Source organism: Aegilops tauschii, chromosome 6 (assembly GCF_002575655.3).
Source record: "Aegilops tauschii subsp. strangulata cultivar AL8/78 chromosome 6, Aet v6.0, whole genome shotgun sequence".
NCBI lineage: Eukaryota > Viridiplantae > Streptophyta > Magnoliopsida > Poales > Poaceae > Aegilops > Aegilops tauschii.
This window is the reverse complement of record NC_053040.3, coordinates 104,374,155-104,390,833: the sequence shown is the minus strand read 5'-3', so window position 1 is coordinate 104,390,833 and position 16,679 is coordinate 104,374,155. Positions and strand designations below refer to the sequence as shown.

The following is a 16,679-nucleotide window of genomic DNA, read 5'->3' as shown; positions in this document are numbered from 1 at the left end:
TGATATCATGCTTAGGTGGAGTAGATCTAATTTTCAAAGAATCAACATCAAGAGAAGTTCTATCCACCTTCCTAGCCAATTCATCAATCTTAGGCAATTTTTCTTCAAGCAAAGCATTGAAATTCTTTTTGGAAATCATAAATTCTTTAACACTAGTCTCAAAATCAGAGGGCATCTTATTAAAATTTCCATAAGAGTTGTTGTAGGAATTACCATAATTATTAGAGGAATTACGAGGATACGGCCTAGGATTAAAGTTTCCTCTATAAGCGTTGTTACCAAAATTGTTCCTACCAACAAAGTTCACATCCATAGATTCATTATTATTCTAAATCAAGGTAGACAAAGGCATATCATTAGGATCGGAAGAAACACTCTTATTAGCAAATAATTTCATAAGTTCTTCCATCTTTCCACTCAAAACATTAATTTCTTCAATCGCATGAACCTTTTTACTAGTAGATCTTTCGGTGTGCCATTGAGAATAATTAACCATAATATTATCTAGAAGTTTGGTAGCTTCTCCTAACGTGATTTCCAAAAAAGTGCCTCCCGCGGCCGAATCCAAAAGATTTCTAGAAGCAAAATTCAATTCGGCATAAATTTTTTGTATAATCATCCACAAATTCAAACCATGAGTAGGGCAATTACGTATCATCAATTTCATCCTCTCACAAGCTTGTGCAACATGTTCATGATCAAGTTGCTAAAAATTCATAATATCGTTTCTAAGGGAGATGATTTTAGCGGGAGGAAAATACTTAGAGATAAAAGCATATGTGCACTTATTCCAAGAATCAATACTATTTTTAGGCAAAGACGAAAACCAAGTTTTAGCACGATCTCTAAGCGAAAAAGGAAATAGCTTCAATTTAACAATATCATTGTCCACATCTTTCTTCTTTTGCATATCACACAAATCAACGAAGCTATTTAGATGGGTAGCGGCATCTTCACTAGGAAGGACGGCGAATTGATCTTTCATGACAAGATTCAGCAAGGCAGCATTAATTTCACAAGATTCAGCATCGGTAAGAGGAGCAATCGGAGTGCTAAGAAAATCATTGTTGTTGGTATTGGTAAAGTCACACAATTTAGTATTGTCTTGAGCCATCGTGGCAAACAAGCAATCCAACTCACAAGCAAACAAGAGGCAAGCGGAAAAAAAGCGAATGGAAAAAGAGGGCGAATAAAAACGGCAAGGGTGAAGTGGGGGAGAGGAAAATGAGAGGCAAATGGCAAATAATGTAATGCGAGGGATAAGAGTTTGTGATGGGTACTTGGTATGTCTTGACTTGTGCGTAGACTCCCCAGCAACGGCGCCAGAAATCCTTCTTGCTACCTCTTGAGCACTGCGTTCGTTTTCCCTTGAAGAGGAAAGGGTGATGCAGTAAAGTAGCGTAAGTATTTCCCTCAGTTTTTGAGAACCAAGGTATCAATCCAGTAGGAGACCACGCTCAAGTCCCATGCACCTACACAAACAAATAAGAACCTCGCAACCAACGCGATAAAGGGGTTGTCAATCCCTTCACGGTCACTTACGAGAGTGAGATCTGATAGAGATGATAAGATAATATTTTTCGTATTTTTATGGTAAAGAGTAAAAGTAAAGATTGCAAGGTAAACGGTAATAGAAATAACGGGAGATTAATATGATGGAAGATAGACCCGGGGGCCATAGGTTTCACTAGTGGCTTCTCTCAAGAGCATAAGTATTACGGTGGGTAAACGAATTACTGTCGAGCAATTGATAGAATTGAGCATAGTTATGAGAATATCTAGGTATGATCATGTATATAGGCATCACGTCCGTGACAAGTAGACCGACTCCTACTTGCATCTACTACTATTACTCCACACATCGACCGCTATCCAGCATGCATCTAGAGTATTAAGTTCATAAGAACATAGTAACACTTTAAGCAAGATGACATGATGTAGAGGGATAAACTCATGCAATACGATATAAACCCCATCTTTTTATCCTCGATGGCAACAATACAATACGTGTCATTTCCCCTGCTGTCACTGGGATCGAGCACCGCAAGATTGAACCCAAAGCTAAGCACTTCTCCCATTGCAAGAAAGATCAATCTAGTAGGCCAAACCAAACTGATAATTCGAAGAGACTTGCAAAGATAACCAATCATACATAAAAGAATTCAGAGGAGATTCAAATATTGTTCATAGATAATCTTGATCATAAACCCACAATTCATCGGATCTCGACAAACACACCGCAAAAGAAGAGTTACATCAAATAGATCTCCAAGAGAATCGAGGAGAACTTTGTATTGAGATCCAAAGAGAGAGAAGAAGCCATCTAGCTAATAACTATGGACCCGAAGGTCTGAGCTAAACTACTCACACATCATCGGAGAGGCTATGGTGTTGATGTAGAAGCCCTCCATGATCAATGCCCCCTCCGGCGGAGTGCCGGAAAAGGCCCCAAGATGGGATCTTACGGGTACAGAAGGTTGCGGCGGTGGAAATAGGGTTTTGGCTCCGTATCTGATGTTTCCAGGGTATATGAGTATATATAGGCGAAGGAGGTCGGTCAGGAGAGCTACGAGGGGCCCACAAGGGTGGAGGGCGCGCCCAGGGGGTAGGCGCACCCCCTGCCTCGTGGCCTCCTCGTTCATTTCTTGACGTCCACTCCAAGTCCTCTGGATCACGTTTGTTCCGAAAATCACGTTTGCGAAGGTTTCATTCCGTTTGGACTCCGTTTGATATTCCTTTCCTTTGAAACACTGAAATAGGCAAAAAAACAACAATTTGGGCTGGGCCTCCGGTTAATAGGTTAGTCCCAAAAATAATATAAAAGTGTATAATAAAGCCCATTAAGCATCCAAAACAGAATATATAATAGCATGGAACAATAAAAAATAATAGATACATTGGAGACGTATCAGTGTTGATGGGAATCCACAACCTTATTGTTACTTCCGCTATTTGGATTGAGGTAATAGTATTTACGTTACTTTATACATATGATTTACCTCTGTTATAAATCCTCGAGTACTGTGTGTGTCAGCATACCGATCCAGGGATGCTTAAGCACAGAGACTTGACCGTCTGAGGTCGGGTCGCTACAAGATGGTATCAGAGCACATGTTGACTATAGGACGTCACCCCTAGAAACTGGCAAGCCCATAGAAAAGATTTTCTCTAAAACTTTATTTTCAAAAAGATCTTTTACCTCTCTTCTCTTCTGAGATTTATCAAATATTCCCTTTTAGTTAGACCATACCTCTTTCCCCTTTTGACCACACGAAGATTCGGCTGATGAGACCACTCCAAGAAGTACAAGATATCGGACAACTAAGACCACTTCGGAATGAGGAGGATTTTACCTTGCATGACAATAATGGAAACTAAAACAGTTGAAGACTCCGAAGACTAGGAGAATTTGAAGGCTCTGAAGAATTCTCAGATTGGTATGACATAGGAAGGCTACACTGATGGAACTTGTGAGATTATTGAAGCTGTCAATACCCGAGATCAAGGTGTCAGAGAAAGACCGGAACATGGAGCATTAGAACTCAAAGTTTTTGTTAAGAAAACCCTAATGGAGGATATATCAACTATGGAATGATAGCTCATGGTAATATCAAGGGCAGAAACACGGCTATCCATGATGTTATCGCCCGCTTATGCTATTGTCACCGTGCTGAGTTAAGCATGCATTTCTTCGGAAGGATTGGATGGTAGAAGGCTGATGGAGCACCTATCAGTAAGACGAAGTTTTAACCTTAGCTGGTGTATCGCCAGGATCTGGAGTGTTACATCAAGAAGTTAAGATGGATCTGTAGGAAGCTGTGTTTGACAAGGAAGCATTTCCTGAAGAACTCAGGACCCAGAAGCTGGAAGTAGCCAAGCTGGAGGAGTAAAACCTCGAGACACCGGAGATTCGTCAGGAACTAAAGGACAGTAGGACCATGGTTCATGCCAAGGATGTTGAAACCCAGAAGTTTGGAAACGCAACTGCAGAATATTAAAGGACGTCACGAGAGACTTCACGACACCAGCAATGATATGGCAAAAGAACTTGAGAAGGACAAGCATGATCGGAAGAAGCCACCGGAGACATGAACAAGACTTAAAGAGTTGGTGACTTTGAAGATTTATGGACCTTTAGAAGACCAAACCCCTGTTATATACCTACGTTAGATGCGACGGTTGTGAGCTGTCATTCGTTTGATGTTTTCTTTCCGACAGCCACAAATAAAATCTGTCTTTTCAAAACTTTTGTTTGCATTGTGTGTATCCCTCTCTATCTCTCTTATCTCACCCCAAAACCCATGGACCCAATAGAGGATGAATGGAGATGAACCCATATTTTCTGGACCGATGACTCAATTGGAGACAGACCGATGGATTCAGAACATGGAGGATCATATGAAGAATAGAACTATAGTCGGAATGGATATGACCCAGCATGCTCTTCAGTGCTTTGAAAGAGCTGTTGCTACTTGGTGGAGGATGTACCAAACCACCAATGGATGGCAAGGAGTAACCACTTGGGAAGCATTTAAGTTGACTCTGCTAAAGTCTCGGCTTGTGTCCCAGAAGTTGAAGCCTTATGGAAATGATATGAGGAAACCTTGCGCATGCAAGCTCTGTGGAGAAATAGGACACAACCATAAAGAACACAAGGATGAATGCCCTCATTGTGAAGAAAGTCACCCAGAGGAAGAATGCCCCGCTAGGCAGGTAACTTGTTTCTTGTGTGAAGGGACTACCCACTACCCTGCTCAGTGTCACATTTACCCCATGGTACAACGAACCATCCAGCAGAAGAAGGAAGTAATGAACGGAGCCCTTATGGAAATTTTATAAGAACCTGTGATGAAGGAAGAGGTGGAGGACACACCCAAAGAAGACCCAATTAAACCATGCACTAAGTCATGTTATTCATGTGGAGAAGAAGGACACATCTTCCAAATTTGTCTGAATGGGGATCTAGTAGAATTCCCGACAGAGGAAGTAGAGTATGACCCACAGGAAATAGAAGCCCTGATTGGAACGGAAAAGTCCAGGAAGAGAAGAAGATTGGATTCCAGGAAGGACCTGAGTCATATCACCTGTTTCAGTTGCAAGGAGTCAGGGCACTACTTCAGCAGTTGCCCAAAAAGGAAACCTCGAGACTTGTCAGAAGTAATATGTTTTCGTTGTAATGAAGCAGGGCACTTTGCCAGAGATTTTCCTAGAAGGAGACTTGTGATAATTAGTTGTGTCTGTGAGAAGTATAGTAGTAGTAGAGAGAACAATTCTGTTATATTGAAGTGATGAGTTAAGGCCTGTAATGGAAATGCAGGAGATTGTAATAATTGGAGAATCAATAAAGTTAGCATCATTGGTACTGATTTGGATTTTATGAGTTGTTACTCTATGGAGAAAGATTTTGACCATTTTCGAGGATATGAGAAATATGGTCTATGGATGAGTTTGTGCAATTCAAGGGTGGTAGTAACTGTGAGGACCCTTGACCCCTGGAAAGGATAATGATATTCCACGGAGTGGACTTCGGACTTCATAAGTATGAGTTTTATCTCGATATGTGGGATACCCCAAGGATATGAAGGGATGAAGTACTATTGGATATAAAGGAGGTATGTTGTTGGTAATATGGAGCAATTGCAACTCCATGATGAGTCTGAGTAATCACGTCTTAGTTTGGTGCCAGTAGAAGGAAGAGAGACAGTGCAATTGGATGGATTTTAAGTATGCTAGAAGTTGGATGTTGGCATAATGATCAGTTGCCCCGTGGATGAGTTCAAGGTTTACAAGTGATGAGATGGGCCATAACCCACAGGCCCCAGGACCTGCCAAGAAGCAAGCACACTTTTGCTGAAGGAAAAACCCTGGAAGAAGTTACGATTTTATCGACAGACGATTTTATAGGAGTAACGCAAAACTTGAGAGTTGTGAAGGAACGATAGATGTTTGTTTGGCTTGGAGAATCCATGGATTTATCCGAACTTGGTTCGTCGACAAGAGAAATTCTGCAATGATTGTGAGGATGACCGAGTGTTAGAATGCGAGATTCGCTAAACCATATACAAGGTAATGATTTGGGTGCGGGATGGATTGATCACCATACCGACTTACTCTTATTATTCGCCTTGCTATATGGGATGGTAAATCTGAGTGAATTACCTATAGTAGAGAGACGACGATGTCAAAACCTTGTTTAAGCCTTAGAATGGTATGACAATTTTTGCCCTTGTACAAGGCAGCTCTTGCCAATCATAGGTCATACGGTGAGGTTCAACCCAGACCCATTTCCTGCAGGAGAAACCATAAATTGTTGACCACCATGAGATATCGATAGTTGTTTAGTATTGGCGCCAAACCCGTCAGCTAAGAAGACCCGATCACAGAAGAACCTTACCAAGATGAAAGGACAGAAGAATTGAGGAAAAGGGTATGCCACTACCGGAAGAGCCCAGAGAAGGAATTTTCCCGAGAATTTGAGAAGACCGACACTAAGGATGGAGTATATGAGTTTTGATGGAACCATAACAATATTTCTAAGGGTGGTAGCCCCCCAGACCCCCTGAGACGATCGATGGATTCTGAGAAGACCCCCGAACCTAACCTATTTCTTTCTAGCCTCTCCGAATCTCGAGGACGAGATTCATTTTAAGGGTGGTAGGTTTGTAACATCCCAAAATTATAAATTTTGGAATGTTATAATAAATAGATAGATTTGATTGATTGTTTGATTGATTGTGTGAAATTGAGTGAAATTCGAAACCTTTTGAAAGTTAAATGAGAGGAAATAAAAGGACTTTCTCAAACTTTCATTTTGCATTTTGATCTCCGTGAATTCAAATTCTTTTCAAATACAAAACCCTAGAGAGAAGATGACATGACTTCTACCACTTAATTAAATGAAAAGGGTATTTGAAAATATTTGAATTTTTATTTGGAACTATTTTCAAATTCAGAAACTTTAAGCAACTCAATGATTTTCATGAGAGAAGATAAAATGACTTCTTCAAAACATATGAAATATGAGTTGGAGGTTTCAAAGAATTCAAAGCCACTTTGAAACTTATTTTCAATTTGGAGTTATTTGGATTTTATTCAAATTATTTTTCTCCAAAAATAAAACATATGGAAAATAGGGTAACATGATTCCCTACAGTAGAAAATTGGAGAGCAAAAAATTTGAAGTCATTTTGGTATTTTTAAAAGGATTTTTATTGGATTTTATTAGAGCTGTAGCACTGTTTGAATTATTTGAATTTCTATGGATTTTATTTGATGCTAGGAAAATGTTCATGTTGTAGAAAATCTTTTTCTGAAAATTTTGATATATTATATGCCTATAAAATGTTTTACTTTATTTTCTTTTTCTTTCTTTTTCTCTGTGTTAAAAAATGTTTATAAAAAAAGAAACCCCTTCCTCCGACTGGGCCGGCCCAGCTAGACAGCCAGGCCCAGCCCAGCCGCGTCGTCACCGACCTCCCGCAGGAGACCGAGCCCTGTACGACGCCGGCAACCGCCGTGCCCCGCCCGGCCACCACCTCGCCCCGCGGCCCTTAAATAGCGGAGCCGCCCCGCCCGCTCCTCCTTCCTGTCGCGCCGCTGTCCTCGCGAACCACCGCGCCGCCGCCGCACTTCTCGCCAACCGCCACCGTCAGCGACGAGATCCGCCGCCGCCGCTACCGCGCCTCGCTTAGCCCGCGCCGTCGCCCGCCACTGCCGTCGCCGCCCCAACGCCGTCGCCTCGCCGGAGCTCGCCGCTGTCGCCGTTCGACGCCGTCGGTTTTTCTCACCGAGCCGGCCGAACCGGTATAACCCCGAACTGGTATAACGCCGTGGGATAATCGCGGAGCTAGGTCTAGGTTGATTTCCGGGGAAGCAAACACCCAAGCGGTAGAGGCGGCCTGTCTGGTTGAGTGCGGAAAAAAGAGCAGGGAAAATAGAAGGTAGAGTAGCTAAACCACCTAAAACACATTCTTCATCAATTCTCTGAAGCAACCGGTCTGCACATCAATTTCCACAAAAACACCTTTGCCCCCATTCACGTCAATCCGACACACTCTTCTAACCTAGCAGCGATTCTAGGCTGGCCCGTGGCATGCTTCCCCCAATCTTATCTAGGCCTACCCCTATCAACCTCTAAGATGAACATCTCTTCCTTTTTCTTCATCATTGGTTAGATAGACTGGCGTCTTGCCGGTTGGCAAGATCTTCTTCTTTCGTTGGCTGGTAGAGCCATCCTCGTCCGTGCAGCTCTCCGAGCTCTTCCAATCTACGCCATGAGTACACTTCTTCTTCCGGCAGGAACCCTACAGGAGATTGACAAACGGTGTCGTGCTTTTTTCTGATCTGGGCAAGACACTACCACGGGCTGGCAATGCAAAGTGGCTTGGGACCTCGTATGTAACCACTTCTCGAGGGGGGGGGCTAGGCTTCTCGTCCCTCAAACACATGAACCTCTGCTTGCTCCTGAAACACCTCTCCACTCTCCATGAGACTGGCCTCCCTATCGCTTCTACCTATATCATCAACAAATATGGATGGTCCCCCCATCACGACTTGGAAACCTACAACCCCTCTGCTACCCCGGTTTGGCGCGATATTCTCATAGGCTTGGATTTCTTCCGCGCAATCACCTCTGTCACCATGGGCAACAGAACTACCACCTCCTTCTGGCACGACATTTGGGTCCCCAACACCCGAAAAAAAAGAGTTTGATCAAGGATGTAGAGAGAGTGGGCGGTGGCGTGAAAAGAGAAGTGGCTAAGAGACGTGCGGCCATGGGAAGATGCAGGCGTTCACGACGACCCGTGTTTCCCCAAATAAAAATCTCACCTGCTTCAAGATTCGGGTCTTGATCTAACGGCCTAGGGTTCAACACTTCAAAAATCTCACGTCAGATTTTTAGCAATTCCGTTCGTAGAATTGCAGTGGAGTTATTTTTTTACTTTTATTTTTTGAGGGGTAATTGTAATGGAGTTATGTTTCACGTGCGCACAGTTCACGATCGAGACGAACGTCTTTTGTTTGATCCAAAATTCACAGGCCCGCCGACTGCCCGACTCCACGTAATCGTTGATTGGAGAAGGCGTCCGAATCCCCCACGCCTCAATCGCATCTAAGCTGCGCCGCCAGCATCTCCACGTCTCATGTCCTCCTCGCTGCGGCGGCTCCACGATCGAGAACACCTCCATGACGCCTCAGCGATCGCCGGACGTTGCACCCTCGCCCAAACGACGCCACCGTCCTAGCTCTAGTCCCGCATCCGGCGCAGCCAGCGGCATACTGATGCCGCCGACCGCCGGCGCCGTCTCGTTACCAGACGAGATAATCTTCGACATCCTCACCAGAGTGCCGGTGAACTCGGCGTGCCGATTCCGATGCGTCTCCAGCGAGTGGCGCGCCCTCATCACCGATCCAGACTTCGTCGCCGCGCACAAGTTCCGCCAAGCCGAGCCTCTCGTCGCGGTTTACTCCTTCCGAGAAGAACCTAGCAAGGGGGCCGAACTGCGGCTGGTCGACATGGACGGCAACACTGTGCGCGTGATCAAGGTCAAGGATGGAGGCGGATCTAGCAACAAGCTCCCCCGCCACGACCCTATATGCATCACCGACGATCATTCTGGCGCATGCCTGGTCGACCCTGCCACCGGAGAGGTGCTGGCGGCCTGCCCGAGAGCGAATTCACTCGTCATGTGCTTCGGCCGGGCCGTCCCGTCCGGTTCGTACAAGGTGGTCCGCTTCGTCCGCGACCAGAGGTGCCATGTTCTTACTCTAACAGATGCCACCGGATGGAAACGACGTGGCCGCCGCCAACCCGCGTCGAATGTTACCCGGGCTCCGTGACCATTGTGAAGGGAGCTCTCCATGTCTTGGCGGTGCGGGGAGTGAATTGCAAAAAACATGACACTTCAGGCTAGGTTTGCAGGAACCACACATACGAAATTGTGCCAAAAAGCATTAATTTTTTTCATAATTTTTTGCAAAAAACACTGGTTGCTCGTTTGGACCGTTTTAAGTGCGTTTATGACAAGGGGGCCCGCATCCGTCGACGTGGCAGCACTGTTCACACGGCAACGCCGTTAGACGGCGTTACACGCCGCTAGCGCACCGGTTCGAGCCGGGCGGGTCAAACACCCCCGAAGCGGTGCAGGCCCACCCCCCAGCCCTCGCTCTCTCTCGTCCTTCTCCCTCTCTCTGCTCCCGCTCGTTCGCCGCCGCCGCCCCCTCCCACATCTCCGACCGCCGTCGCCGCCGCGTCGCCATGGTGTCCTGGTCTGATGACGACAGCAGCGACAACTCTCACCAGTACGCCGACTCAGCTTCGGACGAGGGCATCATCAAGGTGAGTTGCTCGAGCTCAAGCTAGGGTTAGGGTTATGGTTGCGATTTGGGGATTTTTCTGTTGAGCCTTGATCTGAAGTTTTGTTGCCTTTTCTTTGCACCTCCAGATCCCTGAGACCATGGATGACTCCGATTTCGAGGGCACTCAACCTGACGTTTTGTGCAATGAACACTCCCTGCCAGCAGAGAGGCTTGTTGCTTTCCAGGGCATCCATACTGGCAGGAGGTTCCTTGCTTGTGCTGTGAAGGTATGTGCCAAATTATGCTAATCTGGTCATTGTTTAGTACTAATTTTATAGTTAGCAGATCTGGTGTGCTAGTTGCTCAGTGAGGTAATTGTTTATATGTGAGCATGTGCACAGTGTTGTCAGCAGATCTGGTCTGTTAGTTAGGTTGTTAATTAGTTATGTATTTTCTGTGATAGTGGTGGGTTAGTGAGGTCATTGTTTATATGCCAGTATGTGCATAGGGTTGGGAGCACTGATTGAGACTTGTTACTTTATAGCATGTGGATTAGTGAGCACTGTAATTGTTTAACTCACTGTGTCATATAGCTAGCTCATACCTGTTTTTTTAACTCATTGTGTTACTTTATACCTGTTTGTTACTTTATACCATGTGGATTAGTGAGCACTTTACACCATTTGTTACTTTATAGCATTGTGTTACAAGTAACACATGTTTAACACTAATATTACATGAGGGAAGAAACTGTGGGCTAGTTGAATGGGTTGATCCATTTTGGCCAGCTACAATGGAGAATGCATTGACCAAGTTGTGGGATAAGTATGAAGAGTGCAGGAGGAGCAAGATTGAGGACAATCTGGAAAGCTCATTTGTTGTTCACAATCTGACACAACAGAAGATCAAGCTGCAGGCAAGTTATGAGAGGTTGGTTGAAGATGTCAACGGCCTCTTGGATGCCCAGGAGCAGAGGGTTCAGATGGAGAGAGTTAAGATGCAGAACAAACCTGATGAGAGCAAGCTGCAGGAGAAGTATGACATGCTCAAGAACCTGACAGTTGCTCAAGCCAATGTCATTAGGAACATGAAGTTGAAGCTTTCTGAAGAGAATATTAAGTTGCAGGCCCACATTAATGAGCTTGAGAAGGTTGTGGAGCAGACAAGCTGAAGCTGAATGGGATTAAGGCCATCTTAGATGAATGAGTAGTATAATGTAATATGCTACTTATTAGTACCACCAGCATGGTTATGGGATGAGTACTATAATTATGGTTATGTAATGACTACTATTAGATGAATGATCTAGTAATATCTGAATTATGGTTATGTAATGTACCTATTTAGCATTAAGCACTATCCTGTAATATGGTACTTATTAGTTATGGTTATGTATGGATCTTCCAGTTATGTGGACTCACTTGTTTGGAGCAAACCAAGCTGAAGCTGAATCTGATGTTGTTGGTTGGTTTTGTCAATGCCGAGAGACCCTAGACTCACTTGCTAGTTTTGTCGATGCTGAGAGACCCTAGACTCACTTGCTAGTTTTGTCGACGCCGAGGGACCCTAGACTCACTTTGGTGGGTTTCTCGACGCCGAGTGACCCTAGACTCACTTTGGTGGGTTTTTCGACGCCGAGTGACCCTAGACTCAGTTTGGGGTTTTTCGACGCCGACTGACCATAGACTCACTTTGGTGGGTTTTTCGACGCCGAGTGACCCTAGACTCACTTTGGTGGGTTTTTTGACGCCGAGGGACCCTAGACTCACTTTGGGGGTTTTCGACGCCGAGGGACCCTAGACTCACTTTGGGGTTTTTCGACGCCGAGGGACCCTAGACTCACTTTGGGGTTTTTCGACGCCGAGGGACCCTAGACTCACTTTGGGGTTTTTCAACACCGAGGGACCCTAGAATCATAGTAAGCATCATCATCACCAGAATCACCAGCATCACAGCCAACAAACTAAACATCTAGTCCATCCAAAGGCAACATATAACATAAACATCCAAGACAGCCAACATTGTCAAGTTCTCACATCCATCCATGCCAACATTTAAGATAAACATCCAAGTTCTCACAGCCAATAATGGTTCAAAGCCAACATAGGCATCATAGGTTCTGAAAGCCAACAAAGGCATAATCTAGTTGAAAGCCAACAATGGCATCATAGGTTCTGAAAGCCAACAAAGGCATAATCTAGTTCACAACCAACACAAAGGCATCACAAGCCAACAAAGACAAAGGCATCTAGTTCCAGAAGCATAGAAGTACTCTTTCAACTTGTATGAAGAAGTCCTTTTTCTTCCACTCTGTCTTGGAGCTTGAAAGTTGACATGTTTCCTGCAGCAGAGGTAGAGGTTGTACCAGCAGTGGTAGCTTTCTTCCTGGGAGACCTCCTTGGAGGAGCAGCAGGTGTAGTGGCAGCAGGTGTAGCTTTCTTCTTGGGAGACCTCCTTGGAGGAGCAACTGGTATAGTGGCAGCAGGTGTAGGAGCAGCAGTTGATGGAGATGGCCTCTTCCTTGCTGGTGCAGCAGTAGATGAAGATGGCCTCTTCCTTGGTGGTGCAGCAGCTGTAGATGCATTTGTTGTTGAAATAGAAGCATGTGACCTGTTTGGCTGCATTTCAAAAACAATTAAGGCTTGTGAGTTACAATGGAGACAACAATAAAGAGAATTGAGGTGCTACTATAACTAACCTGATGCTGGTTTATTCTCAAAGCAAGAGCTGGCTTGAGTGGCTTGGAGCAAACATTGTATCTATGACCTACAAGTTTGCAGTTGCTGCAAGTAATAGATGCCATCCTAGATGTATCTCTTGGTGCTGACTTCTCAAATTGGTTTTGCCTCCTCTTTGTCTGTTGCTTCCCAACCTTGTCTTTAAATACTGGAGGCTCTATGTCCTGAGTTCTTGTCCTTGGCCACAGGTTAGGACCAGGCACAGGAAATATGATATGTGCAAATGCTTTTTTATACATTTCTTTTTTGAAGAAATCAGCCACAAAGTCCTCTAGCTGCAACTTAGCTTTCACTATTGCAGAAACTGCATGATGGCAAGGCATAGAAGTCATATCCCATTTCCTACATCCACATGTTCTGTCCAGCAAGTTCACTGAGTAGGTGTTTTCTCCACTAGTCACTTGGTAAATGTTAGGACCAGCCATCAAAGTCTGGCACCACCTGGGTTTGTATCCAACACATCTAGAGCCTGGGTTTGTATCCAACACAGCCTGCAAATAATCTCTTATTCTAGTGTATTGTCCTCTCTGATCTCCTTGGACAACCTTCAATGCTTGCTTCCTAGCCCTGTAGGCCATATGGGTGGACATCTCTATTCCATATTTCTTCTTCAGTGTCTGCATTATTATGGTGACTGGTGTGCCAATATCAACTCTCATCATTGCCTCACACTGGTGTGCAACCCATTTTGCTGTGACCTTGGTGTTCTCTCCTACTGCTGGGAATGTGTGCACAAAATTTGCCTTCCTTATGCAAAAAGTAGTCTCATTTGCAACAACAGAAGCTGCAATAAAGAAAGGGCATTTTGCATTTGTGCACACAACTATGATGATGTCATTGCAGTTTCTGTGGAACTCATAATTCCTATTCTGAGTTATGTGCAATGTTTGAACTGCTCTCCTAAACTGATACACATTGAGGAAACAAAGTTTTCTACAAAACTGCTCCTCTGGGTTCTCTCTCTCCTCACTGTACCAGATCCTTGGCAAAGATCTCACTGATCTGCTCTTCCTTCCATTGGGCAGAAAAAATTGTACTTCCTCAGCTCCATCATCATATTCCTACTTCAAAACACCAAGATCTGCCTCCTCATCTGATGATGGTGCCCAAACATCCTCAAATCTGTGTTCCAAGCTAGAATGTGTCCTCTCTGTTGGCCGTTTTCTAGCTTTCTTCTTTTTTATAGGCACCTCTTGCTGCTCCACCTGCTCATCTTGCTCCACCTGCTCCTCTTGCTCCACCTCCACATGCTGCCCTTCCTCATCTTCCTCATACACTTCATCCACATCAGTGTCTCCATCAAAATGAATGAGTGGATCCTCTCTTTGCTTCCTCATCTCATTAAGCCTCTGAAGATAGTCCTCATCTCCATCCAGATCTGAATCATCTTCAGTTAGAAGAATTGGTAGCTTCTGCTTAACCTTATTTACATGCTCAGCTGCAATCTTATGTTTCCTAAGTTTGGCAATCTTTGTTCTCCTCTTCAACTCCATTAATGTCTCCAGTTCATCTTGATCTGCTGCATTGCATTGATCCATGGCAGCATCTGTATCCATATCATGGTTTGTGATCTGCTGTGTGGTGTAGAACTGCAATGGCTCTGGCTGACTCTGTATTTTACTTTTTATTGGTGATCTTAGGAGAACACCAGAAGGATTTACTACATACACAGGGTTCTCTCCTATATGGCTCAAAGGAACCTGCTCCTCAACCAGATAGCCTGAGTTCAAATCTGCAGGTCTTGGATCAGTGCCTCTAACCACTGTCAAGTTCACTACATTCTGATCATTGTTACCAATATGGTCAAGCATTTCATCCACCTTATCATCATCACAAATTTCATCCATTCCTGTAATCCCCACACCAGGATCCCTCACAAAATACATGAAATCATTTATCCCATATCCCTCTGTCTCTATTAGGGCAACCAAATTATAATATGTTATGTCTGAAACGCAAACTGATCTCTCCATTGTTGTCTTTGTCATGGAAGTGCATTCTAACTTCCCAAACATCATCGTTCAAACTACACACAAATAATTAAAATAGCTTAATTAACAGAGCACTAAAACAGAGCACCAATGTACTGTAAATAAAAATGCATAATAAAAACAGAGCACTAAAACAGAGTAATCAACACTATGATTGCTAAAATACAGTACAGTACACTCTGAAAACCACAAGCACCATCTGAAAACCACTGTCAAGTTCTGAAAACCAGTCAACTTCACTGTTAAAAACCACTGTCAAACAATGGAGAAGGTGACAGTATGAAAACCACTGTCAACTACTCTGTCAACAACTTAATACCCTGCTAACTACTCTACTGACTACATCATCAACTAGCTACTCTGTTAACTACTCTGTCTCCTACATCATAACCACTACATCATCAACAGAGCACTAAACTACATCATTAACAGTGACGACAAATCAACCACAACTAAATCACAATTAAGAGAGCACCAATTAACACTGCCAAAAAACCTAACCCTAACCCTAGAATCGATCTACAGGAAGAGGGAAGAGGGAAGAGGAAACTTACTAGACGCCTCCGAATGACGAGGCAATGCGGCGACTCTCCGTCGGATTCTCCTTCACTGCCCTGGCCCAAGATCTTGCCGCTGCATATTCGAGACAGTGCTGGGGGCTCTGGCTAGGGCTGCTCGTATCCGACGGCCAGCTAGGGTTTGAGCTCCCGCATATATCTCCCACATGTGGACCATCGTCTCCAATACCGGCAGACCCGCCGCAGTCGCCGCCTGCGCCGCCAGCCGTCGCCATGACTGAGAGGAGAGAGTGCGGGGGAGGAAAAGAGTGGGAGAGGAGCGGACCGGGCGGGGAACGTCTCGAAGACTAAGCGGCCCGGCTCGAACCGGTGCGCCAGCGGCGTGTAACGCCGTCTAACGGTGTTGCCGTGTGAACAGTGCTGCCACGTCGACGGATGCGGGCCCCCCTTGTCATAAACGCACTTAAAACGGTCCAAACGAGCAACCAGTGATTTTTGCAAAAAAATATGAAAAAAATTAGTGCTTTTTGGCACAATTTCGTATATGTGTGGTTCCTGCAAACCTAGCCTAAAGTGTCGATATTTTTTGCAATTCACTCCAGTGGGGGAGATCGTCGGAGGCATGATACATTGCTTTGACCTCGAGAGCGAGACGTGGACGAAGATGATCGAAGGCCCGCAGAACGCAGCGGGACATGAACTGTGGAGTTTGAAGACGAGGACGGTCCGTGTGGATGAGCTCAATGGCGTCCTCTGCATGGTTCAGTCAGAGGCTCAGTTGATCAACATATGGCTTTTGGCCGACTCTGGTAACGGTGGATGGGTCAAGGCATATACAATCCCGATAGCCCAAGATACCTATTTGTACATGCCTTTGAGAATGACACATGACGGTGGAAGGCTGCTCTTTCAGTGCTCTCTTTTTGGCAGCCGAGCACAGATCGTGCGAAGCTACGATCCTTGCACCAATACTTGCACAGATGTCACGAAAACGCCACACAAACTTGTCAGCAAGATCAGGCTTTGCAACCTGCAGTTGTTAGATAGTCTTGTCACAAACAAGATCTAGTGCCCGCTCTTCCATTGTCCAGGTATCTTTTTGTATTCAAAAAGATTCTATCAACTGAGCTCAC

At 44.7% G+C, this 16,679-nt stretch overlaps 1 protein-coding gene across 1 annotated transcript; it reads left to right on the top strand.

Moving 5' to 3' along the window:
- The first annotated feature begins 9,282 nt into the window (after window positions 1-9,282).
- On the top strand, window positions 9,283-9,840 carry LOC109739483 (F-box/kelch-repeat protein At3g16580-like). Its single transcript, XM_020298570.2, has one exon. It carries the CDS (start codon window positions 9,283-9,285, stop codon window positions 9,838-9,840), a length of 558 nt encoding a protein of 185 aa, XP_020154159.2.
- Window positions 9,841-16,679: the final 6,839 nt, after the last annotated feature.